General features: G+C 40.0%; 2 protein-coding genes across 3 annotated transcripts in view; one reads left to right on the forward strand and one right to left on the reverse strand.

Moving 5' to 3' along the window:
• slc25a55a (solute carrier family 25 member 55a) overlaps nucleotides 1-27,263 on the forward strand; it is a 640,168-nt gene that overhangs the window by 296,735 nt on the left and 316,170 nt on the right. The gene's annotated exons all lie outside the window — the stretch shown is intronic.
• si:ch211-105j21.9 (sialomucin core protein 24-like) lies at nucleotides 353-25,444 on the reverse strand. The gene is made up of 4 exons (XM_028796486.2): nucleotides 25,298-25,444; nucleotides 7,143-7,682; nucleotides 4,032-4,199; nucleotides 353-965 (listed from the first exon to the last, which is right to left on the reverse strand). Exons 2-4 carry the CDS (start codon nucleotides 7,651-7,653, stop codon nucleotides 721-723), a joined length of 924 nt encoding a protein of 307 aa, XP_028652319.1. The 5' UTR covers nucleotides 7,654-7,682; nucleotides 25,298-25,444; the 3' UTR covers nucleotides 353-720.

Consider the following 27,263-nt stretch of genomic DNA (forward strand, 5'->3'; position numbering starts at 1 on the left):
CAAAAACTGAAGTTAAACTTGAGAGACATGTGTTTTCAACAAGGTCAGAATATAGCATGCTTATGTTAATTTAAGGGATATTTTTTCTGTGGTAAAACTAGGAGACAGTGGCAAAGAAAAATAGCATCATGTATAACAGTTGTCTTGTTACCCCTGAATACAAATTCTTGATTGCAAAACCCCTTTCATATGAGGAGAAAAATCAGGTGACTCTTCCAAAGAGGTAAAGAAAGAAATTAAGTTTAATTAGTAGGGAAAAGATTAATAGCCAGTCAGTAATGTAATGCGTGTGAGAGGTGAATATGTACTTCTCAAATGTATCCATAGATTGAATGAGGTGTTAAGGATGTATACATAAAAAAGTATTTAGATTAGAAACAGCTTCTACCCGAGTGTTTCATAACACTGAACATCTTTTAGGTCAAGGTTCCATTTAAATTTGACACCTATTTTTGAAAAAAGGCATTGAACGTAAAATATGTATTTTTAAAGTTTGCTGAAAGATAAAGCTTAAACATAGAGATGATGGCTTTAAAGTTTATGTCACAGACTCTACACAATTTATGCTTAATCATAAAGTAAAATATGGCATGTTTTGTATAATCATGAAGACAAGCATAACTGCAGTACTTCCAGTTGCCTCACAGAGTTAGCAAATGACTCTGTTACTTAATCTTTTGAACTCTTACATGCAACACCCATTTTTGTGTTTCTTACTAATCAGGAAATGACACTTGGACTTTGAAATGTTTCAAAAGCAGGGATTCCTGTGTTTCCATGTCTCTCTTGTTCTTCTGGCAGGAACTCTAACTTGAACTGGGTAGGTTTTGATCCAAATGCTTGATTGTCTACATGAATGTCATCTTCTTCCTCCAAGATTGACATGTTTGGGTTATAGATCCGCGGCCCATCATACAGACCTCCTGAGATTACCAGGGTATCATCAGGAGCATGATAGCGGTCAGCTATATAGACAAAATGAAGACAAAAGTCAGTTCACAATAACGGAAAACACGTAAAGCACCTTATATTGAAAAGATACGTGGAAGGTAAGCTATAATCTTGGTTTTAGTACCTTTTCAATCTGCTGTTTAAAACCTTTTTTAAGTGGCATTAATTCTTATTTTATCAATCTGTTAAAGTCACAATTTAATAGTTTCTTACCTTCTCAAATTAAATAATGAGAGCTTGCAAATTTTACAAGTTTATCTGATAAATTTATTACCATACTGTTTCTAAAAATTGACAAAAAAAACCTCTTCATCAGCTTACCAAGTTTCAATTTGTGCACTGTATATATATTACTCTGTAAGTACAGTCATATGAAAAAGTTTGGGAACCCCCTCTTAATTCTTTGGATTTTTTTTTATCATTGGCTGAGCTTTCAAAGTAGCAACTTCCTTTTAATATCTGACATGCCTTATGGAAACAGTAGTATTTCAGCAGTGACATTAAGTTTATTGGATTAACAGAAAATATGCAATATACATCATAACAAAATTATACAGGTACATAAGTTTGGGCTCCCCAACAGAGATATTACATTAATACTTAGTTGAGCCTCCTTTTGCCAATATAACAGCCTCTAGACGTTGTCCTCCTATAGCCTTTGATGAGTGTTTGGATTCTGAATGGAGGTATTTTTGACTATTCTTCCATACAAAATCTCTCCAATTTAGTTAAATTTAATGGCTGCCGAGCATGGACAGCCTGCTTCAAATCATCCCATAGATTTTCGATGATATTCAAGTCAGGGGACTGAGATGGCCATTCCAGAACATTGAACTTCTCCCTCTGCATGAATGACTTTGTAGATTTCGAACTGTGTTTTGGGTCATTGTCTTGTTGGAATATCCAACCCCTGCATAACTTCAACTTTGTGACTGATGCTTGAACATTATTCTGAAGAATTTGTTGATATTGGAATGAATTCATCTGACCCTCGACTTTAACAAGGGCCCCAGTCCCTGAACTAGCCACACAGGTCCACAGCATGATGGAACCTCCACCAAATTTGTCAGTAGGTAGCAGGTGTTTTTCTTGGAATGCGGTGTTCTTCTTCCGCCACGCAAATCGCTTTTTGTTATGACCAAATAACTAAATTTTTGTCTCATCAGTCCAAGCACTTTTTTCCAAAGTGAATCTGGCTTGTCTAAAAGATGCATTTGCATACAACTAGCGACTCTGTTTGTGGCGTGAGTGCAGAAAGAGCTTTTCTTATCACCCTGCCATACAGATGTTCTTTGTGCAAATTGCGCTGAATTGTAGAACAATGTACAGATACACCATCTGCAGCAAGATGTTCTTGCAGGTCTTTGGAGGTGATCTGTGGGTTGTCAGTAACCATTTTCACAATCCTGCGCATATGCCACTCCTGTATTTTTCTTGGCCTGCCAGACTTGCTGGGTTTAACAGTAACTATGCCTGTGGCCTTCCATTTCCTGTTTCCATTCCTTACAGTTGAAACTGACAGTTTAAACCTCTGAGATAGCTTTTCGTAGCCTTCTCCTAAACCATGAGACTGAACAATCTTTGTTTTCAGATCTTTTGGGAGTTGCTTTGAGGATCTCATGCTGTCACTCTTCAGAGGAGAGTCAAAGGGAAGCACAACTTACAACTGACCACCTTAAATATGTCTATGTCTATGAAGGTCAAGGCTTAACAAGCTCATCCAACCAATTTGGTGTTGCAAGTAATCAGCATTGAGCAGTAACATGCATTCAAATCAACAAAATTACAAGGGGATCCACATTTTTGCACAGCCAGTTTTTCATATTTGATTTAATTTCATACAACTAAATACTGCTTCAATAAAAAATCTTTGTTCGGAAAATACCCCAGTACTCAGATTCTTATCTTTTTTGTTGAAAGGAGAGTCAATTATGCATGCTGAGAGGGGTTCCCAAACCTTTTCATATGACTGTATTTTGCTGTGGACCTTGCCCCAATCAGTTCTTTAAATTATTTCATTAAATTTTCCTGGCACATTTCTCCACATATTTTGAAGCTGTCCTTGTTTATCTCTTTATTGGTCCTTTGATGGGTCAAAACTGACATGTAAATCATAGGACTATAGTACTCAAATCTGGCCTCCAAACATTTTTTCCATTGTCTCGGTTTGTTTTGAACTTTAGTATTTGTTTTTGGACTTGGCCATTGGTCTCACAAAATATATTTTTTTCTTTTGATCAAGACCAGCTTCCTTCTTTGAAGGGTTTTTTTTTTTTGCCACATTCATGTCAAGTTTCCATTAGTACAGGTTTAACTTCTTTGTGCATTTTCACTTTATTACTTCGTTTCACTTTATTTCGTTTATTTTATTTTTATATTCGTTTCACTTTATTTCACTTTAGTATTCGTCCTCACAGGTGGTGCAGTGGTAGTGCTGCTGCTTTTCAGTAAGGAGACTGGAAGATTGTGGGTTTGCTTCCCGGTTCCTCCCTATGTGGATAGCGCATTGAATATTGAGAAAAGCGCTATATAAATGTAATGAATTATTATTATTACTGGGTAGACTTGGAATCTTGTTTGAGAATGTTCTGATTAATTTGATTTATGTTTTGGAGTAATTACTAGTCTCCTTTTCTTTGCAGTAATTTTTACCATTAACTTTCATGGGCACTGTTACCCAAGAAAAATGACCATTAACCTGAAAGCACAACACCGCTTCTGATCTTTATGAACATAAGGGAATGACTCAGGCTTGATTCTGCCAAGATCCTTTGTGAAAACTATAGTGACAACTAATTGTTCGCAAGGGAGGTTCGGAGAAAGCTCAAAGGTTTTTACTTGGAACATAATTAAGTCTGAAAATTTAATGCAAGTAGATGCTTAGATAAGTGTACCACCAGTATCTGCAGAATAGTAGGGATGTGTGGCAACAGACAGATGGAGGTCCATGTCCCATTCCCAGAGTAATTCTTTACAAATAACTGATGTATGTGGAATTTTATCTGAATCTGAACATATTATAACACAAAAAAATTAGTATTCTTTAAAAGCATAAAAAGAACTAATGAATAAATTCTTACCTGTTTCATCTGTAAAGTTGTGTAGAGGTCTGTGTGAATACTGAGTTCTCTTTTTCTTACACTTATTTAATGAATACATTAAAAGAACTAGCACAGACACTGTGAGGATGATGCTGACACAGACAGTAATCACCATTTCTGAGTGGCTCAAGCCAGACCATCCGACAACTATGAGACAAATATCAAAAGACATTTTGTTGCATGTGTGCTAAAGAATGTTTAATAATATGCATTTATCAACATTGCAAGGCTATGAAAAAAATATATGCATCATTCTGTGTTGGTGGCTAGCTGCTAATCATACTGTATATCAACATTTCAAGGCTATAAAATAATACTCAAGACTTTTAAAATATTAGACGAGAGGAGAAACCTGTTTAACATTGATAAAGAAAGATTATACAAAAAATATTCTCTCAGTGGTTAGCATCCTATTCTATTTATCTGTCTGTCTGTCTGTCTGTCTGTCTATAATAGATTCAGAAAGTATTCAGACTCCTTCACATTCTGCACACTTTAGCATGATATAGATTTTGTTTTAAATAGAAATATTTGCTCATTTTTGCCCATCAATCTACACTCAATAATGCATAATAACAAAGTTAGCATATCTTCAGAAAGGTTTGCAAATTTATTAAAAAACTAAAATCTCCTATTCATGTGAGTATTCAAACCCTGTGCTGTAGCTCTGCAGATTGCACTCAGGTTTGATTTTAATTATCCCTGAGATGTGTCTATAACTTCAATTACAAATTAAATTGATTCCAAGAGGTAAATTGAATTGAATGGACATTGTTTAGAAAGGTGCATACCTGTGTATAGAAGGTCCTACAATTCACACTACATGTCAGGACGAAGACCAAACCATAAAGCCTAAAGATCTCTCTGTAGACCTCTGAGATCAAGTTATGGTTAAGGCATAGATTAGGGTAGGGGGATAAAACCATTTCTAAATCTTTGAACATTCCCAAGAGCACAATGTTCTTAGTAATTGTGGAAATGAAGACGTTTGAAACCACCAGGACTCTTCCTAGAGTTGGCCAACAGCCAAATTGAGTAACTGGGCATGAAAGAGCTTGAGAGGATTCTTAACCAGTGATAGACTGCCCATATCCTGGTGTGCAAAGCTTGTACACACTTTATAAAAGTTACAACTCTGTAATTGGTGCCAAGTGAATTCAACAAAGTTCTGAATACTTACAAGATCAAGAGATTTCATTTTTTGATTTTTAAAAAATTTGAAAACCTTTCCAAAAAGATTTTCTTTATTTCATTATCAGTTATTTGGTGTAGCCTGAATGGTTGAAATGGCAAATTTATCCATTTAAAATTAATTTTACAAAACAGCTAAGTGTATCTATCAACATTCATATCTATCTCTGTCTTTTTTTCTGTCCTGTTTAATTTCTGTATATTTGGCAGGCATCTAACAAAAGCAGTTTACAGGATCAAAATACATTACAATTTGTCTGTCTGTTTAAATTGACCTAGCGAGTGAGTGAGTGAAAAGTCTATTGTTATGTGTTAGTTTTGTATTTGTAGGAGATTACTTTTTAGATAGCATTTATCCTCAAGTGCTTAATCAAGTTAGTGAGTAATTAATTACTTTTATAAATATTTAGAGCTTTTCTGACCTACTCAAGCTCTTCGCAAATGTTTTTTCAGAAATGTGTGCATACTGGGTAAATTCCTAAAGACTGAATGTTAACAAATATCCTACTGTATAAAAATGGGGACTGGCAGATCTAAATAACTAATGGAAGCCGTTATTAAGGAAATGATTGAACAGCACATGTCTGAATGGATTCAGACGGGCAAGTTCATGTCTCACTAATATGCTAGAATTCTATGAGGAAGCAACAAAAGCATGTGATAAGAGAGGTGCATATAATTTTATTTATCTTGATTTATCAGAAGGCTTTTGATAAAGCACTACATGCAAGGTTAGTGACCAACCTAAAACAAGTTGGAATTCAGGGCGCAGTCTGTAAGTGGATACAAAAATGTCTCAAACACATGAAGCAAAGAGTGATAATGAGGGGGGTCTTTTACAGAGTTAGGTGATGTTAAAAGTGTCATCTCTCGGGGACCAGTGCTGGGAATGCTGCTTTTCTACTATAATCATTGAGCCATTTAAGTTTGCAGATGGTACCAAACTAAACAAAAGGGCAGGTAATGTACAATTGGCTAAATTGTTACTGAGGGACATAGACAGGATACAGGCTTGGGCAGATCAAATTTAAAATGTAAAGTATTACATGAAGAGACTCGACATATTAGACTGGATTACACAATGGGAGGTTGGAAATTTGAAAATAGACCATATGAGAATCACATGGGTGTTGTAGAGAACTCATTACTATCTACATCAAAATAACATACAGAATAAAAAAATCAATAGGGGTAATAGGATGTTAGGTTATATATCACTAGGTGTGGAGTACAAGTTAAAGAAGGTTGCGCTTCAAATTCTATAACACACTAGTGAGGCGTCACCTGGAGTACTCCATGCAGTTTTAGTCTAAGGGCTACAAAAAGACAAAATAGTGCTAGAGAAGAATCCAGAGCAGAGTGACTAGGCTGATTCTAGGATTGAGAGGTATGAGCTACAAGTATAAGGAAAGATAGGAGGAGCTGAACTTTTTCCATTTAAGCAAACAGAGGTTAAGAGGGGACATAATCAAAGTGATTAAAATTATGGAAGGATGTATAATGGCTCAAGGTTGTTACTTTAAAATGAGTTCAACAAAAATACAAGGACACAGTTGGAAACTTGGTAAATTTCACAGAAATTTTCATTTTTTATTTTACAGACAGAATAAGACAAATGGATTAAATAGTATGGTAGAGAGTAAGATCTTAAGGGCCTGTATTTTAGATAACTGACCAAATAAAACATTTTACATATTTGTGTAGCCCATTTGTTTTCATGTTTACTACTGCAATAATCTAGAAAAATATATGAGGACAAAAATTAGTTGTCTGAATTTGAAAATGTACTGAATTAAATAAAACAAAAGTAGACAGAAAATTTTATACTTGAATAAAGTAGAAATATTCTCAAAGCATACTATACAATCTTATGTTCTGCTGCCAATTGTTAGCACTTACCATTATTATTATTAGATGTGGACTGGGCTGAGGTATGACTGGACAGAGAAGTCATGCTCTGTGGTGGAGTGAACGGTTTAGATGTTGCAATTGGATTCTTAGTCGGTCTTGTAGTGTTCATGGTAGAGGTGGCAATGGAGTAATTACTCTGAACAGTAGATAACGGGAGGCCTGTGTGATCCTGGCTGCCATTGTTCACCGTGGTGGAAATGTTTGGCTGACTTAGTGACGTGACATTTTGCAGTGAAGCTCCAGTTGTTGTTGTTGCTTCAGTTGATGGTCTTGTGTTATTCAAGGCTGGAGTGGCAGAAGAAAAATAGGAAGAGGTCCTGCTGTTTCCTGCTCCTGTATTGTTTATCCCCTGCAGTGTGATTCCAGGAGAAGGGCTGATTGCCTTGGTATCATTGCTTAAGATAACCGTAGTTATTTGGCTTGATGCAGAAGGAAAAAAGAGCCACAAAATGTGCACTTGCAATATGGCTGCTGTAATGAAGAAGCTGATCTTCCACATGTTTTGCTCGTTACACTTTTGTTAGTAACCTGAAAGAAGAGAATCAAGAAAGGTGACAGTGTTCTGGGGTTAATTTTGTTTTGTTTTTTTTATTCCTAGTAAATTATTTAAAAGATAAGTTATTCTTCACAAACATGGTGTGTGTATGTACATATATGTATGTATATATATGAATTTTCCGTGGGAAATTGTATTATAAAGTTAATCACTTTCTACAAATTTATAAAAAAATCTTCCTGCCTGCACTGGCACTTTACAGTGTAGGCTATTGGGCACAGAAGAAAATCTTAAAAACGTACTAAATATGTTCATTTTTTAAGCTAACACGGTTGTTGACTATTAATACACATCTTGCGATTACACACATATTGTAAAACAATGAACACAAAAATATCAATATTATGAGTATTTGCCTTTTTAAAAGAAAACCAGCTGTGTGATAGCCCAGTACTTCTTACGACACAACAACCTTTCAACCTGTCATCCCGAGTGGTGGATTCCTTCCGACAGATCAAATCACAAACATTTCATGCCACATAGTCAGTTTTGTTTGTAGAGTTACTTCCATATTTATGCGAGAACATACACAAGTGAATAGAAAACATATACTTACCATGAGAAAATTAGTACTGGGAATATGTGATTAAATTATTATTTCTGGATCCTTTTTGTCATCACATATATGCATCGGAAACAAGGAAGATGCCAATCAACACTCGACAATTGTCTTTGCTTGAAAGATGGACATATTCGGTAGGCTTTTAAAGCTTTTCCTCTGTGTTTTGACTGAATTATTAACCCACTTAAGTTCTCTTTCACAGAGAGTCATTCTTCTTGGGGATTTCAACATCCATATTGACACTACTACATGTAAGCTGAGAAATGAATTCCTATCCTTACTGGACTGTTCTGACCTGGTGCAACATTTCAGTTTTCCTACTCACTCTGGTGGTCATATATTGAACCTAATCTGCACATCTGCTTATCTGTTGGCGACTGTTATAGCAGTGATTTGGGACTGTCTGATCATTAAGCAGTACTTTTCTCTGTCACTATCTCTCCCTCCACTTACCTGTAAATGTCAAATTTCTTTCAAAAACCTTAAAAATATCTGTCCTTCTATCCTTGCTAGTTCTATTTCTGATCTTTTTTGTCTTCATCTATTCCATCTGCACTAGATAGTCTTGTTGATCACTATAACACAGCCCTTCTTTCAGCGCTAGCTAAAACAGCTCCTTTAAAGCATAAATAGGTTTCCTTTACAGTGGTGTGAAAAACTATTTGCCCCCTTCCTGATTTCTTATTCTTTTGTGTGTTTGTCACACAAAATGTTTCTGATCATCAAACACATTTAACCATTAGTCAAATATAACACAAGTAAACACAAAATGCAGTTTGTAAATGGTGATTTTTATTATTTAGGGAGAAAAAAAAATCCAAACCTACATGGCCCTGTGTGAAAAAGTAATTGCCCCCTGAACCTAATAACTGGTTGGGCCACCCTTAGCAGCAAAAACTGCAATCAAGCGTTTGCGATAACTTGCAATGAGTCTATTACAGCGCTCTGGAGGAATTTTGGCCCACTCATCTTTGTAAAATTGTTGTAATTCAGCTTTATTTGAGGGTTTTCTAGCATGAACCGCCTTTTTAAGGTCATGCCATAGCATCTCAATTGGATTCAGGTCAGGACTTTGACTAGGCCACTCCAAAGTCTTCATTTTGTTTTTCTTCAGCCATTCAGAGGTGGATTTGCTGGTGTGTTTTGGGTCATTGTCCTGTTGCAGCACCCAAGATCGCTTCAGCTTGAGTTGACGAACAGATGGCCGGACATTCTCCTTCAGGATTTTTTGGTAGACAGTAGAATTCATGGTTCCATCTATCACAGCAAGCCTTCCAGGTCCTGAAGCAGCAAAACAACCCCAGACCATCACACTACCACCACCATATTTTACTGTTGGTATGATGTTCTTTTTCTGAAATGCTGTGTTCCTTTTACGCCAGATGTAACGGGACATTTGCCTTCCAAAAAGTTCAACTTTTGACTCATCAGTCCACAAGGTATTTTCCCAAAAGTCTTGGCAATCATTGAGATGTTTCTTAGCAAAATTGAGACGAGCCCTAATGTTTTTGCTTAACAGTGGTTTGCGTCTTGGAAATCTGCCATGCAGGCCGTTTTTGCCCAGTCACTTTCTTATGGTGGAGTCGTGAACACTGACCTTAATTGAGGCAAGTGAGGCCTGCAGTTCTTTAGACGTTGTCCTGGGGTCTTTTGTGACCTCTCAGATGAGTCGTCTCTGCGCTCTTGGGGTAATTTTGGTCGGCCGGCCACTCCTGGGAAGGTTCACCACTGTTCCATGTTTTTGCCATTTGTGGATAATGGCTCTCACTGTGGTTCGCTGGAGTCCCAAAGCTTTAGAAATAGCTTTATAACCTTTACCAGACTGATAGATCTCAATTACTTCTGTTCTCATTTGTTCCTGAATTTCTTTGGATCTTGGTATGATGTCTAGCTTTTGAGGTGCTTTTGGTCTACTTCTCTGTGTCAGGCAGCTCCTATTTAAGTGATTTCTTGATTGAAACAGGTGTGGCAGTAATCAGGCCTGGGGGTGGCTACGGAAATTGAACTCAGGTGTGATACACCACAGTTAGGTTATTTTTTAACAAGGGGGCAATTACTTTTTCACACAGGGCCATGTAGGTTTGGATTTTTTTTCTCCCTAAATAATAAACACCATCATTTAAAAACTGCATTTTGTGTTTACTTGTGTTATATTTGAATAATGGTTAAATGTGTTTGATGATCAGAAACATTTTGTGTGACAAACATGCAAAAGAATAAGAAATCAGGAAGGGGGCAAATAGTTTTTCACACCACTGTAAGTGCTCAGCTCCATGGTACTTTTCAGAGTTATGGTCTATGAAAGCAGCTGGCCAACGCCTTGAGAGAATGTCATGTAAGACTGGCCTCACTGTGCACATTCAGGCTTTCTCTGACCAACAAAGGGCTTACAGGGATACACTAACTGCAGCCAAAAACACATATTATGGCAGAATAATAGACGGTGGCCATGATAACCCAATGGTTTTGTTCTCTGTAGTTAATAAATTACTTCAACCTGGCCCAATTACCTCCTCCACCGATTTTCCACAATAAAATTAAACATCTAAATAATTCAGCTATCATAAATCCATCATCCATTTATATCTTTCCCTGTCTTCCCACACCATCCAGCTCTTTTTGTAAATTTTCACCAGTCACATCTACATTTGTTAGTGACCTGCTTTGTAAGATAAGGCCCAGTACCTGTATACTGGACCCCGTCCCCATCACACTTATTAAATCCTGCCTTCATGCCATAATCCCGATTGTTACGACAATAATAAATATATCCCTTGACACTGGCTTTGTGCCAGCTACTTTTTTTAAAATGGATTCTGTAACCCCACTGTTTAAAAAGTCTGGCCTTGATACTGACAGTTTTAACCATTTTCGGCCTATTTTTCACTTACCTTTTCTGTCTAAAGTTCTTCAGCATGTAGTCTCATAACTCACCAATTACTTAACTTCTAATAATTTGATGGAACCCTTTCAGTCTGGTTTCAGGGCACCGCACAGCTGTTGAAATGCTCTACTTCGGGTAACTAATGGTTTTCTTATGGCAACAGACTGGACAAACCAGCATATTAATACTGTTGGATCCTGTGAGGATCAGAACTGGTGTGGTGCTGAGGTGTCACCCACTGCACAGCAGCACTCGGGTCCCAATTTGAGGCTACCCATCCGCATAGGCGTGTGGAATGTCTTGTCTCTCTGGCATGATGATCATCTTCCTCGGCTATCGGAGAAGCTTTATAAACTCTGCATTTCAGTGGCGGCACTCTCTGCGATACGCAGACCTAGGACTGTCCAGATCTCTGTAGGTGGGTAAACCTTTCATTGATCTGGTCGCTCTAATGGCTGTCATACTCGGGGAGTAGCTGTTGCTGTAGCGGATGGGCTTCTTCCAATGGTGTCCAGTGTCACTCCTTTCGATGAGCATATTATCGGACTCAGATTACGGCACTTTCTGGGTGCCTCGTCTGTTGTCTCGGTGTATACTGCGACCGGGGTGAGTGATGTTTTGGTGAGGGAGACATTTTATTCGCAACTTTGCTTGGTGGTTGATGGGTGACTTCAGTGAGACCACAGGCACTGGCGGGCTTGGCTATAAGGATTGTCTTGGTCCCCATGGGTTTGGTGAAAGTGGCGCCATGTTACTTGACTTTGCAAAAGGTCAGGGGCTGTGAATCGCTGGATCCTGGTTCCAGCGCCCCTGAGCCACATCGTTGGACTTGGTACTCCAGTACTGGTGGTGCAATGTAGAAGATCGATCACATCCTCACGACCCTGAAGGTAGCTGAGCATTGTGTTGGTTTTACCAGTGTTCCCAGAAGGAGGTGATTCATCTCGCAGGTCACTCTGGATATCATCGAGAGAAGTTGCAGTGCACGGCTTGATGGCAGCTCCAGTCTGTACCTGGGAAATGAGAAGGACGGCTCTGAGGGCACATAAGGAGGAATTTGTGAGAGGAATCTGTGAGCAAGTGACACACCATCTGTGGTCTACTGACCCATGTCCTGCTTACAGAGGAACTGAAGGATTACACACATCTGAATCTGTCAGAGAGTCAGAGCAGCTGATGAAATGGTCCTTATGGATGACACTGTAGTTGTGACCCACTGGTCTGGCTACTTCGAGCAGCTGTTTAAAGCTGATCCTCTGGCTAGGATGTTGGATATTTCTGGTTCCACGGTTCTTGAGGCTGATCCTCCAATTAGCTGTGAACCACCCAATCTCACTGAGATTGTACAGGTGGTGGACTGTCTGAGGGTAAGGAAGACTGCAGGAATCTGTGGTATCCAGGGTGAACTTCTCAAGGCTGTCCTCTTGGCATTGCAAGCAAACTTTGCTTCCATTTGGGAGACTGGCATCATCCCAACTGACTGGAAAACAGGACTTGTCATCTCTGTCTGGAAAGGGAATGGTGATCTCCTGGATTGTAGCAACTTCAGGGGAATGACACTGCTCTCAGTGCCAGGTACGGTCCTTGCTAGGGTCGTCCTCAATAGGATCCATAATCACTCGCTCACCTGCCAGCAACTCGAGCGGTCCGGTTTTATGCCTAAGAAGTCTACCATCGACCGCATCCTGACACTGAGGGTACTCATGGAGCACAAAGGCAAATATCAGCAGCGTTTCTTTGCAGCCTTTGATGATTTTCATAAAACGTTCGACTCAGTTAATCAAGCTGCCACGTGGGACATTCTGAGTTGTTTTCAAAGTTGTTGAAATCACAGCCGGCCTGTACAGTGGTATTGTGAGTGCTGGGCAGAGTGGAGGCAGAACCCCTGTATTTTTCACAGTTGATTCTGGGGTTTGTGAGTGGTGTGTTCTGCTCCTTATCTGTTCAGTGTTTGCATGGATTGGGTGTTGGGCAAGGTTGTGGGGTCCAGTGGCTGTGGGGCATCTGTTGGTGAAAAAAGACTCACTGATCTTGACTTTGCTGAGGATGCTGTGACCTTCGTGGAGTCAATGGAGGCTCTGATCGGGGCGCTTGAGAGACTGAGCAAAGAGTCTGAGTTTCTGGGCTTGCGAGTGCCCTGAATAAAAACCAAAATCCAGGCTTTTATTGACCTCTTAGGCACAGCCATCATCAGCAGTGTGCCTGTCTGTGGAGAGACTGTCAACCTTGTCGAGAGGCTTACTTACCTCAGCAGTGACATTCATATCACTAGTGACTCCTCCTATGAAGTCAGTAGACAGATTGGAAGAGTATGGAGGGTCATGAGGTCACTGGAAAGGTGTGTGTGGCACTCCCAATATCTATGCAAAAGGACGAAGATCCAAGTCTTTAGAGTCCTGGTGCTTGCTATATGGTTGCGAGTCATGGACGCTATCCGGTGACCTGAGACAAAGACTGGATTCCTTTGGTACTGTGTCTGTTTAGAGAATCCTTGGGTACTGCTGGTTTCACTTTGTTTCAAATGGGTCTCGAATGAGGCACATTACCTGCATTGTGAGGGAGCATCAGTTACAGCACTACAGCCAAGTGGCTTGATTCCCCAAGGGTGATCTGACTTGCAGGATCCTCATTGCTGAGGACCCAAGTGGCTGGAACAGGCCAAGGGGATGCCTACGTAACACCTGGCTGCGGCAGGGTAGGACTGGACCATGTGTCTGAATGGGGGGTTGCCAACCAGGATCCCAAGCTGTTTCGTGATGTGGTGGGTGCAGAAACACGCAGTGCCAGTGCATGCTCCCAAACCTGACTTGATCTTAGTGCAGCATTTGACACTGTCGGACCTGACATTCTACTGTCCAGAATGGAGAATATGCTGGATATCTCTGGCACTGTCCTCCAGTAGTTTAAGTCCTATCTGACTGACAGGCAAAAGTTTCTTAGTCTTAGTAATAGCAGATCCAGCTCAGTGCCAGTCACAAAAAGGGTTCATCAGGACTCTGTCCTTGGCCCTCTGCTCTTCTGTATCTATATGCTTCCTCTTGGCTATATCAGTCATAGCTACGGACTGGGATGTCATTTTTATGCAGATAATACTCAACTCTATTTCAATGCTAAAAGTAAAACTTCATCAGGGCTCTCTCAGCTCACAACTTTCCTTAATGAAATTAAAACCTGGATTGAGCAGAACTCTTTAAAATTAAACTGCAACAAAATTGAACTCTAGCAAATTAACACTAAAGTGCAACTTAAGAAAATGAGCTCCTTCTCAGTCAATCTTGACGGTGATCTCATCAGACCTTCTTTTGCTGCAAGGAATCTTGGTGTCATTTTTGATTCATTCCTTTCTTAATCCGCCCACATAAACCACATTAAGAAACTTTCCTACTTTCACTTTTGTAACATATCCCATGTTCATTCTTTATGCTCCTTTTCTAATGCTGAGAATCTTGTCCATGCTTTTATCACATCCCATCTTGATTATTGTAACTCTACTGGTAGATGTCATTTCTAATCTTATCTCACAGCTCCAGTTGATTCACAATACTGCTACAATAGTCCTAACATGAACCAGCAACAGCGAACACATAACACCCATTCTGCTTTGCCCCCATTGGCTCCCTGCGTCTTACATAATCAAAGATTAACCTACAGAGCTTTAAATGGCCTTGAACCAGACGACACCAGTGACCTTCTCTATCACTATACTCCTGTTTTCCCGCTAAGTTCCTCTGATTCTGGCAATCTTATTGTGCCCCACACTAACCTGCACTCTATGGGTGACAGGGCCTTTAGCTGTATAGCGCCCAGACTTTGGAGTGACCTCCCGAAATTAATGAGATCAGCTGACTCCATTCATTCTTTTAAAAAACTAGGGGCCTTCGCACCCTGCTCGCCAACCCCCCGACCTGCGCTACGCACCAGCCACTTTGTGTCTCTGCCGCTTGCGTATCTGGATTTCACTTTCACCAAACAACAAATCTTTTAATTCTCGTGGATATGCCTCTTCATTGGGAAGAAACACTACTTTTCCCTGATAGCAACACAAATTAGATGATCTGCAAGTCTCCAACATCTACATACTTCTGTCATATCACCTATGTTCCATGTATTCGATCTCTTTTCGCTTTTACCTTTTTGTCAATATCACATTGAATTTTGATTCTGTGTTTGGAGTTACATCGTGACAACGCAACGTATAACTGGCCATAAGTGAATATTGTTTCTTTCTCTCTGCAAGAACTGTCTGCCAATAGCATTCACACAAATGAGAAATGATTGAACCGTGTGTGTGGTTGTATATGTTTTAGATGTGAGCAGCACTTTTCCAAATCTCTTTGCATAAAGTCTTGTCTCGTTGGGGCTTGAAATTTTCTCTTGCGGGATTTCACTTTAACCAAACAACAATTCTTTTAATTCTCGTGAATACGCCTCTTCATTGGGAAGAAACACTACTTTTCCCTGATAGCAACACAAATTAGATGATCTACAAGTCTCCAACTTAAAGTTTAAATCCAAACAATATATTCAATCTCTTTTCGCTGTTCCGTTATTTCACCGAGTAATTTCTGTTTTTTTACACTAATGTGATCTTTTACTGTCATTTTTTTCAGACTTTAGAATTTTAGTACTTTCATTATCTCTAACCTGCTCTGCTCTGTGCATCACCCCAACATTTCTGAATTCTTTACGACGTTCTACTTTGTCATCTACTATTTGCCTTCTATTTCCAGCTCCAGGCGTGGTTAAATCTCTTGGCACAAAGTCTCGTCTCAAGGGACATGAAAGTGTCTCTCTGAGAAAGTCACGTCTCGTCTCTCTTCCCAAGATTTTTTTATTATAATATATACAGTATAGAGAGATGTGTTAATCCTTCCCAAACTATTTGTAATCTTGGTATGTCACTCAGATTTGAGCTGAATGACTTTGAAACAAGAGTCCAGGCTTTCTTTTCTTGTCAGCTTCCATCCATTCATTCATTTTCTTTACCTGCTTAAACAGAGCAGAGTCACAGGGAAGCTTGAGCCTATCCCTGCAAATATCGGGTGCATGGCAGGAACAAACTCTGCACGGGGTGCCCACACCCATACACACACACACACACACACACACACACACACACACTAGACACAGAACAAGGCCAATATAGGGTCACCAGTCCTCCTAACCTGAATGTCTTTGTGTTACTGTGGGAGGAAACCCATAAGGACACAGGGAGAACATGTAAACTCTACAGAGGGAGGACCCGGGATGGAAAACCCTGGTGTCCTTAATGGGAGGCAGCAGCACTACCTCTCTGCCACCATGCCACCCATTCACAATATTTATTAAAAAAAATGTTTTAGTAAATTTACAGTAGACTATTGGCTACTGAGTTGCAGCACTTTTACAGCATATATATAAAAATTCAGGAAATTCTTGTAATTCAACAGTAGCATATTGCTACATCACATTTAACTTTATGGTCTAGTTAAATGTGATGAATACAATTATATTTTTGTTACAATATACAGTAACATGTCACATATGAATGTCAAAGGATGTCCTTATGGGCTCTGCTGAGGTATGTAGTAACCAAGAGGGGGTGCTATCACTAACACTGTCTTCTTCTTCTGTCCCCGTAACACTGAGAAACTGCCCAGTGAGGGAACCTGACTCCGCCCCTTCTGGATTCGTGGACGGTGGTGTCATTTCTTAGATAGAAGAACTGCTAGACAGAGCTCCTCTTAAATTGGCCCAAGACAATTTTTGCCAAGACTGGCGTTACTTTTGTTCATTTTTCGTTTGTATGGGATGACTTGGTTCGTGCCTCCGAATTTTGATCTGGCAGTCTGTCATTCCTGCAACTTGGCCAACACATGATACAGTCAAATACTGTTTAAGTAATGCAATTAGCAGTCAAGGAATTTACTGTAAATTCACAGTCTAATTTATTTACAGTGCATCCATTGTGATAATACAGGGAACCTTTCATTTTTAGAGCTGCTAATAACCTAACATACATGTTTTGGGATATGGGTGCAAACCCAAGTATGGCTTCTTCTAAAGAGTAAAATCATAAAAGCATAATCATGGCTGCCAGCACCCAAATGCTTTAATTCCAATGCTTCATCTGCCATTATGTGATGACTTTATAGAAAGTCTTTCATGCCGGCATATGCCCAGCGTTGTAGCCCTGAATGGTGCTATTTGAAATAAAGATGGACTAATTGTTTGCTTCATTCACATTGAACATTATCATATTATGAAAAGCTCCACATTGTTGTTTGGTAAAGGCGTCAAACAACACACTGTAAATGTAAGCCTGCTGTAAATACAGGAGTCATTGTTTTAAACATTTGATAGGCTTGCCCCTTGAACCTTCTAGTTTCTGTCAACATTTACAAACATTTGTATTTAAATGTGGTTGTATTTGCTTTTTACCCTAACCAACTGATAATTTTCCTGAATTTACTTATCGGAGTCATTATTTTGATTTTTCCGCACACCTTAGCAGTACGTGTTTTTAATACGTTGGATTGGATGATCTAACATTTATAGTAGCCAACTGGCCCAAATTTTGTTTTGTTTTTTTCTCACAGTGGAGTCAGAAAATGTCTACTAAATTTTCATTTAAAAATAGTGTAAAATTAAACCAGTCTCCATTGACACATCATGTAGGAAATTGCACACCTGCTCTCTGACATGCTGATGACTTTCAGTTAACAAATTATTAAGCAGAAATGTGTGTCAAGAAATGCCATGTGGGCTCCATTATACCAACAACAATATGTCTGCGTAATGCCTTACTGCGACTGCCAAGTCAGAAGTTTTCTTTTCTCTTTAATTTTCATGCTTTATAGTCATTTTGGTGTGTGTTCAGACCAAAAGTGTGTATGGATATTTATTTATTTACGTTGATACTAATTTAGCTACATTTTTATGTATTTATATTTAAAGATCTTCTGTAAAAAGCCATATTTCTATCTATCTATCTATCTATCTATCTATCTATCTATCTATCTATCTATCTATCTATCTATCTATCTATCCTGAATTGAACAAAAACAGATATTACACAGACATTTATTACACTGGGCCTGAGCACATTGCCAGAAAAAATCCTTGAAGGGGCAATTTAACACCACCAGCTACAGGATTTATCGCAAAATTGTACTGACAAGTAAATTATTATTCTTTTGTGCATTAAGCATTCAAAACATACAAAATATAATGTATATGCATACAAGTAAGCAATACAACATGAAAAGCAGCTCCTCTATTTTCTAATATGTGTTTCTTCCTGGAAGCGTGATCAATGAAGCAATGAAACATTGTAATGAATGGGATCCAATCAGGGGAGGGCTACATACAAGTAGATAGCTAGAAAGATGGACAGAACTTTATTTGTCCCCAGGGGGAAATTTGGCATTTTACAGAAGCTCTTTAAATATATAAATAGTTAGAACCAAGATGAAAATTAAAAAGAAAGACAAAATATGACTTAGTTGTCACAGACACAGTAAGACATTATGCAGACGTATTCCTGTAGGTATAAAAGACCATGTAGCGTTTCTTGACAAGCTGAGTAATTTGCTGCCTGAAAGTCCTCAGTGTTGGTGTGTCAGAGAGAGGATGTGCAACATTGTTCATAATGGCACTCAGTTTTGTTTTACTTCTCTCCTTTGCTACAACCTCCAGGGGGTCCAGGGTGCACCCTGTAACTGAGTCTGCCCTTTTAAATAGCTTGATAATTTTGTGGACATACTGGCCATCACAGAGTTGGAGAAGATGTTCAGGATGTCACTTCCCACATTAAAGGAACACAGTCTCCTAAAGATAAAGAGCTTGATCTGCCCTTTCTTCTATAGTTCCTCTGTGTTCCAAGGCCAGTCCAACCTGTCATTAATGTGGCCCCCCAATTACTTGTAGGAGTGCACCACCTCTACATTTACTCTACATCTACTGAACAGTGAACGGACATAGGGTCTCTTTAATGTGGTGAAAGTCAATAACCATTTCCTTTTGCTAATGGTCAAGTTGCAGACCATTCTCTTTGCACCAAGACACAAAGTTCTCCACTTCACTCCTCTCCTCTGTCTCATTCCCCTTCATCAGTATACCCCCATAAGTTCAGAATCATCTGAGAATTTTTTTCTACAAGTGACATGACCTGCTGTTATATTTATAGTCTAATAAGCATGAACCAATTAAAGTGTCTGTGTTTTCTAAAATCTATGTTTTTGCCTGTCCACACCACAACATGGAGAAAATGTTTTCAAATGTATGCGACTCTGGCCACCGTTTTCAAAAGTGGTGTCTTTATGCCTTTGTAATAGATTGGGACTGAATCCTGGTTGGTTCCTGCCTTGTTTGCATCACTTTCAGGATCTAATCCAGCCTACCAAAACTTTAAACAGTTCATAAAATAGATGGATGGTCAAGTGGTCCAGAAAGAGCTAATGTAGGCCTCTAATTTAAGTCTGCAGATGTCACTAAACTAGGTGGAACAGCATATAATGTTAAAGTCAGCCAAATCATTAGAGAGCGGCCTGGACAGAATACAGGCCTGGCAAGTTTGATGCAAATAAGTGCAAAGTACTACGTTTATAAAATAATTAGATTTGAATACACAATGGGAGTTTTGAAACTAAGAGCGTCAAAAAAATGCAAGCACTTTGCTGTTGCTAAAATCCATTGGCCTGAGCATGTGGCCATCAATGATGTGATGATGGAGTTGGGGAAATGCAGTGCAGATGGTGTTAACACTTGGTGTTACCTCTGTCCCTAAAGGAGTGATGTGAGGCAGAAGTGGCTGTGTGAATGTACATTGTGGAGCCCCATGGAAGTATCCTAGAAAAGACAGCAGTTTTTGCAGTGAAATAACCCTTAGGGAGCAATGCTTCTTACTTCTGAAAAACACATAACATTTAATTTTAGTGAGTTTCACATTTCACAATTGCAAAACCACATGTACAACACATTTTAGGGGCAATTTTGTAAAATCTTAATGCAAAAAACTCTAAACTGCTAATAGTAGGATATTAGGTTATATAGCACAATGTGTAAAGAACAAATCAAGAGAGGTTACACTAAAGCTACAGTGGCCTCCATAATGTTTGGGACATGATGGTGCCCTGAAATGGGGGATCATACAGAAAAGTTGTTGTCATTTTTACGTGGTGTGTCCAAAATGTACGCAAATCCCATTAAATGAAAGTCTGCACTGTGCACTTTTAATCACGTCAGAATTGTTTGATTTGTAATTTTGAACTGTGGCACAGAGCGGTAAATAAAAAATAATGTCCCTTTGTCCCAAACATTATGGAGGGCACTGTATAGAGCACACTAATGAAGCCTCATCTAGAGTACTGTGTGCAGTTTTGTTCTCTGTATTACAAAACTACACTGGACCTTTTTAGTTTAAATAAAAAGAGATTAGGAGATGACATGGCATCGGAACTGGTACTATGGATCCAAGCTGTCACTTTAAAATGAGATCTTCAACAAGAACAAAGAGACACTGATGGAAACTTGTCATAGGTGGATTTTACACAAATCTCTCTATTATAATAAAAAAATCCTGGGACGAGATGAGACTTTTTCAGAGAGATGCTTTCATGTCCTGTGAGACACGACTGTGCCAAGAGATTTAACCACACCTGGTGCCGGAAATGAAAGACAAAGAGTAGAAGACAAAGTAGAACGTCGTAAAGAATTCAAAAACGTTTGCGTGATACACATGTAGAGCAGGTTAGTGATAATAAAAGTACTAAAATTTGAAAGTCTCAAAAAAATGATAGTAAAGATCACATTAGCGCAAACTAACGGAAATTATTACTCGCTGAAATAATGGAATAGCAAAAAGAGATCGAAAATACTGTATTGTTTGGATTTAAGCTTTAAGTCTGAGACTTGTAGATTGTTTAATTCGTTTGCCATCAGGGAAAAGTAGTGTTTCGTCCCAATGAAGAGGCCTATCCATGAGAATTAAAAAATTTGTTGTTTGGTGAGAGTGAAATCCATATACGCGAGCGACAGCGACATGAAATGGCTGATGCAGAGCGCAGGCCGGGGGGGTAGGTGAGCCAAGGGAGCAGGGGGAAAAGCCCCCTAGTGTTACTTTAAATAAAGGACACATGTATGTGTTTCTGTGCATCCATCTAATTATAATAAAGTAAATTAATAACAATAGTAAATAAATTGATTAATAAAGTATCTATCTATGTATCTATCTATCTAGTTGCCATGGCAATGTTATGTGGCATTTAGTATAGGATTTATAAAAGCTAATGTTTGTGCTGCACCATCTGTTAGACTGAAAAATTCCATGCATTTTGATTGGATTTGGCATATTTAGTTAATTATGACATGCATTCCAAAATACATTCCAATTGATGACTTCTAACAAATAATTACTATGTAATATTCCAGGTGAAATGGCTGAGAATCATGGTGTCCTCTACCATCTCCATTGCCCCCCAATCCCCCCCACCTCCAAGGACATTAAAGAAGACTCAAAGTTAGCAAGGTAGAGTCATTGCAATTCCTGTGCTCATAGTGGTCTCTGGGGTTTAAACATTACTTCATTTACTGAAAGTCTCAGAAATTAATTCTCCTACATTTTCTTCAGACTTTCACTTTATTTCAATCATTGTATGGCTAACTTCCATATGTCCTCCATAATGATCTATCTTGGATATGCATCTGCCCAGAAAGAACATAAACTGCCCTGACCTCTGCAGACGGTGGTCAAGTCCATTCTGTACTCAAGTTAAGAAAAGAACAGGAGCAGTTAAGAAAATCACAGCTATATGGATAACCACTTGGTTATAACCCTTGGAAAAATGCTACAGGCTTCTTGAAACAAGAAGCACTCACACTCTAGGTCACTAGTCAGTCATTTGCACAGTTTTTAAGATTTTCATACATTCACAAGCTAACTCCATCACTTCCAGCTCATCAGCGTTCCAACTTAATCTTTTGAGGGTCATTACTGTCACGAGTAGAGAGTACAGTGAAATTCTTACTTGCATACACATACTGATCGACATGTCACCACTTTCCTGTTAGGCCAGAGAGGGAATTGTGCACAAGAGTAGTTATGGGCTGCACTAGTAATTAAGGTGTTGTGTGCTAATTTTGCATTCTTTATGTTTGCACTGTTGCTGCATACTGTGAGCCACAATGGTCCAGTTTAAAATGTTGTGTACAAGTGAGCCAGGGTTCAAGCACTAGCATTGTCATTGTCTGTATAAAATTTGCACATGTCCCTGGTACATGATGGAATAGGCTTTGGCCTCATTGTCACTCTGAATTGGATTAAGAAGGTTTAAAAATGTTACATCATGTTAACTGGTGACTCTAAATTGGGCCTGTATATATTGTAACATGTCCAGAGTACAGAGAGATTCTTAATTGCATCAGCCTTAATGCTGATTTCAAAATCTTCCTTCTTACATATAAAGCCTTTAATGGCCAAGCCCTGTTTACTTATCTGAATCTATTATTACTGACAGACTAGAGTCTGCATTAAGATCTTAAGATGCCAACCTACTAAAGATTTCAAGGATTAATAAAATTACAGTGGGAGAACATTCAGAATGGCAACTCATCTCCTTAGTCTACCATACCATGACTAGAGCTGCTGAAGTGAACTTCTGCCAAGTCAGAAGTTTTCCTTTCCTTTTAATTCAGTGTGTTCAGACTATAGTATCTATCTATCTATCTATCTATCTATCTATCTATCTATCTATCTATCTATCTATCTATCTATCTATCTATCTATCTAATGATATAGTTCCACAATTAACTAATAGACAGATACTGCTGGGCTCCATTTAAGTTAATCAGGCTCAACCCCCCAGGTAGACACACGGTCAGTCCCCCTCCCTGAAAATGACCCTCTATCTGCCGCAGCCAAGTGTTATATGGGCATCCCCTTGCCCTGGTCTAGCCACTGAGGTCCTCAACAATGAGGATCCTGTGAGCCGAATTGCGTCACGTGGCTGTAGTGCTGTAACTGACGCTCCCTCACAATGTAGGAAATGTGCGTCATTTGGGACTCTATGAGCAACTGCTCGTTCAACACAAAGTCAAACCAGCGGTACCCAAGGATTCTCCGAAGAGACACAAGGAGTCCAGTCTTCATCTTAGGTCACTGGATAGCATCCATGTCTCACAACCATATAGCAAGGCAGGAAGCACCAGGACACTAAAGACTCGGACCTTTGTCCTTTTGCAAGCCTAATGGAGAAGGTTGATCAAGCATATCTCCCCACACAGAAGTCAGAAAAGATGAAGTGGAATAAGAGTATCATTGGAATAAACTTCTAGTAAGTTCTTTGACAACAGCATATTACACTTTTGTTTATCTTGTCACCAGAAATGACAATATACTTACTGTTGTAGTTCTTCCTTTTTAACAACAGAAGATTTATTAATGCATTGGATTAAAAGTGATTAACAAGGTGGCCAAATTATCACTTGGCTGACACCTTTAAACAAGACAGTTTACAACATTTGAAGCAGTTGTTTATATCTCTTTTGTTTCTCCAGTTCAAGCACAGGCAGGTCAAGTGACTTGCTCAGGGTCACACAGTGTCAGTAGTGGGATTTGAACTCACAACCTCAGGATCTGAGGTCCAAAGCCTTAACCTCTGTCTCTGTCATTCCAACAGATGGAGCATCACAAACATTTGTAACAGTAAAATGAATTGTATTTGTTATTCCAATAGATGTTACACCACAAACATTTGCAGTAGTAAAATGAATTGTATTTGTTATTCCAACAGATGGTACATCACAAGCATTTGTAGTAGTACAATTAATTGTATTTGTTATTCCAACAGGAGGTGCACCACAAACGTTAAACACTGCTTTTAAAATCCCATAACAAATGGCACACTGTCAGAAACAGAATTTAAACCCACCACCTCAAAATAATATTAATAATTCTTTACATTTTTATAGCGCTTTCCTCACTACTCAAAGTGCTCTCTACACAGGGAGGACCCAGGAAGCGACCCCACAATCTCCTTACTGCAAAGCATTAGCACTTCCACTGCGCCACCTGTGAGGAAACCTCCGGGTTTTATAGTCCAAAGCCTTATCCACTATTCAACATGGAGTCATGGGTAGTAAAGGCAAAGCAGGAGAAGAAGTTAGATACGGCAGAAATGAGAATGGTGAGATTACAAAAAAAGGGACAGACTAAGAAATGAGACAATAAGAGGTACAGCAAAAGTGGGAGAGACATCTAAGGAAGTACTGGAAAGGAGATTGAAGTGCTGTGGATATGCGATGAGGAGGAACAATGAAGATGTGTGCAAGAGAGTGATGGGAATGGAAGTACAGGGGAAGAGAAAGCAAGGGAGACCAAAACGGAGATGTGCCCTGGGTTTGAGGCTTAAGCCGGTGCCTGTCTGTGTTGTCTTCATGTTCACCCTGTGTGTCGGTGGTCTTTTCTCTGGGTATTCCAGATGGGGTTTCAAAATTTAGAAGGACGTTTTTTGAAATATTGTGAAAGCCGGTCCACTTGCCCTTACGGCTTACTGTAGGTTGGTCTTATTTGCCTGTTCCTGGCCTGAGGCTTCCTGGAAGCACATTAGAGACGATTGCCTAATCTGTACGGCAGCCACCAGATCATGTCTTATCTTGTTGCACATTTCTGTTGAAATGTTAGCGACCCACCTTTAAGTGGCTTAAAAATGCGGCTGGCCATCTGAACAAGTTTTTTGATACAATGAGGGTTATTTGTAGCTGTTAACCCATTTGAGGTCAAGGGCGTAAAAAGCCAAATAACAAAACCTTCCATGTGCAGCTCTCTCCTCCACACCCTCAAGACTCTCCTACTTGCTGCTATAAGAGCCACCTTTCCCCAAAGTGATTTTTCCGTGAGAGATAAATAAATCAGCGCCACACACACCCCCACCTCAGTGCTCCAGTGGAGTTTTTTGGATTCATCTCTAAATGAGCTTTCATTAAACCTGAAACACAACATGGACTCAGTCACCTCTTTGAGGGCTTTGTGACTCGTGTTACAGTCAGATGCTGAACCACCTCCGCCACATTGCTAAGAGAACTAACAAGCCAACAAGTACACCTCAGCAACTCCCATCTCACAAATCAGCAGAGAAACCAGAAAATCACTTGGAGGCTCTTACCTGTGGGAGAAAGTGTTCACTTGTGAAAAGCTCCGTTTTTCTGACCATTTCCTGTTTTCCACACTCTCTGTGTTTTGTTCCCTGGAGAGCGGGGCGGGACGGAGAGTCACAGCTTCACAATCGGTACACAGGTAGACGGGGTGGGGGGTGTGGTGGTGGGCGGTGCCAGGCTGTGCTCGCCCCTCTCTTTATCTTAGGAGGAGTCACAGGCTGGTAAAAATAAATAAAGAGACGCCTGGGGCAGGCCCTGCGCTCTCTGACACCTCTGATAAGAGGGCCATGGCTACTGGAAACTCCGCTCCTGCTCTTTATTACTGGAGCTCTCGGGTGAATAGACAGGAACTCTATAACAAAATAACTCTTAATAAGGGTGTCGCAGTGGCAGTCCAATATTCTTCTTACAGGCAGCTTTTGCTGTATCTTTCAAATAACAGTATAGTTCCTTTGACATTTACATTAATTTGCTTAGCAGATGTTTTTTTTTATGCAGACGCTTGGCGGATGTTTTTTTAGTACAAAAGTAACATTAGGCTAGGGCCTGTTGGTTCAGCAACTGCCTTTCCCAAGGTTTCTTCCATTTTTTCCCTGGGCTTTGGGAGTTTTTCCTGGTCTTAGAGAGTTAAGGCTGGGGGGCTGTCAAGAGGCATGGCCTGTTAAAGCCCATTGCGGCACTTCTTGTGTGATTTTGGGCTATACAAATAGTAAATTGTATTGTAATAGGAGGCACGGTGGCGCAATGGGTAAGCGCTGCTGCCTTGCAATTAGGAGACCCGGGTTTTGCTTCCCGGGTCCACCCAGCGTGGAGTTTGCACGTTCTCCCCGTGTCTGCGTGGGTTTCCAACCACAGTCCAAAGACATGCAGGTTAGGTGCATTGGCGATCCTAAATTGTCCGTAGGTTGTGCTTGGTGTGTGGGTATGTTTGTGTGTGTCCTGCGGTGGGTTGGCACCCTGCCCGGGATTGGTTCCTGCCTTGTGCCCTGTGTTGGCTGGGATTGGCTCCGGCAGACCCCTGTGACCCTGTGTTCAGATTCAGCGAGTTGGAAAATGGATGGATGGATGTATTGTAATAGGACGCACGGTGGCGCAATGAGTAGCGCTGCTGCCTTGCAGTTAGGAGACCCGGGTTCGCTTCCCGGGTCCTCCCTGTGTGGAGTTTCCTCCGGGTGCTCCGGTTTCCTCTCACAGTCCAGAGACATGCAGGTTAGGTGCATTGGCGATCCTAAATTGTCCCTAGTGTGTGTTTGTGTGTGTCCTGTGGTGGGTTGGCGCCCTGTCCGGGTTTGTTTCTTTCCTTGCGCCCTGCATTGGCTGGGATTGGCTCCAGCAGACTCCCATGACCCTGTAGTTAGGATATTGCAGGTTGGATAATGGATGGATGGATGGATGTATTAATAGGACGGGCAGCAAAAGTTGATTGCCACAAGTGAAAAAATGTAATAACTCGTACATTTACAATCATAGATTACAGTAACTAATTAAACTTAAATTAACCAACAGTATATAAACTTTTGACAGATATTCACAGAACAGATGAAGGAGAAGCGTACCCGGTGCTTTAATTGTGACACCCATGTCTGAATCTGACACGATGGGATGCGAGGCACCTTTATGTGCACATCAGTGCTTAGTCGCAGTTTGTAGTTAAACGTCAACCTAACGTGAACTCCTCTCTGGTGGGCGAGGTGAACCCGTGGAGATGTGGGCCTCAGACTCCTGGAGCTGGAGGGGCCACAGTGCTAACCAAAGTGCATTCATGTCAGCCTGCATTTATGAAGTGCCCTCCATAATGTTTGGGAACAAAGACACGTTGCTTTTCCTTGAATTACGCCTCTCTGCTTCACAGTTTTAAAATTACAAATCAAACAATTCAGGTGCATTGGCGATTCTAAATTGTCCCTACTATGTGCTTGGTGTGTGTGTGTGTGTGCGCGCACGCGCACCCTGTGGTGGGTTGGCGCCCTGCCC

The sequence above is a fragment of the Erpetoichthys calabaricus genome, chromosome 3 (genome assembly GCF_900747795.2).
Source record: "Erpetoichthys calabaricus chromosome 3, fErpCal1.3, whole genome shotgun sequence".
Taxonomy (NCBI): domain Eukaryota; kingdom Metazoa; phylum Chordata; class Cladistia; order Polypteriformes; family Polypteridae; genus Erpetoichthys; species Erpetoichthys calabaricus.

Bases quoted from the DNA above. Each gene is read 5' to 3' on its own strand.
- si:ch211-105j21.9 (XM_028796486.2), bottom strand. From the start codon at position 7,653: ATGTGGAAGATCAGCTTCTTCATTACAGCAGCCATATTGCAAGTGCAC. The intron at 4,200-7,142 runs GTAAGTGCTAAC...TTTGTCTCATAG, and splicing joins CACATCTAATAATAATAATG to TTGTCGGATGGTCTGGCTTG. The intron at 966-4,031 runs GTAAGAATTTAT...TTGTCTATATAG, and splicing joins CAACTTTACAGATGAAACAG to CTGACCGCTATCATGCTCCT.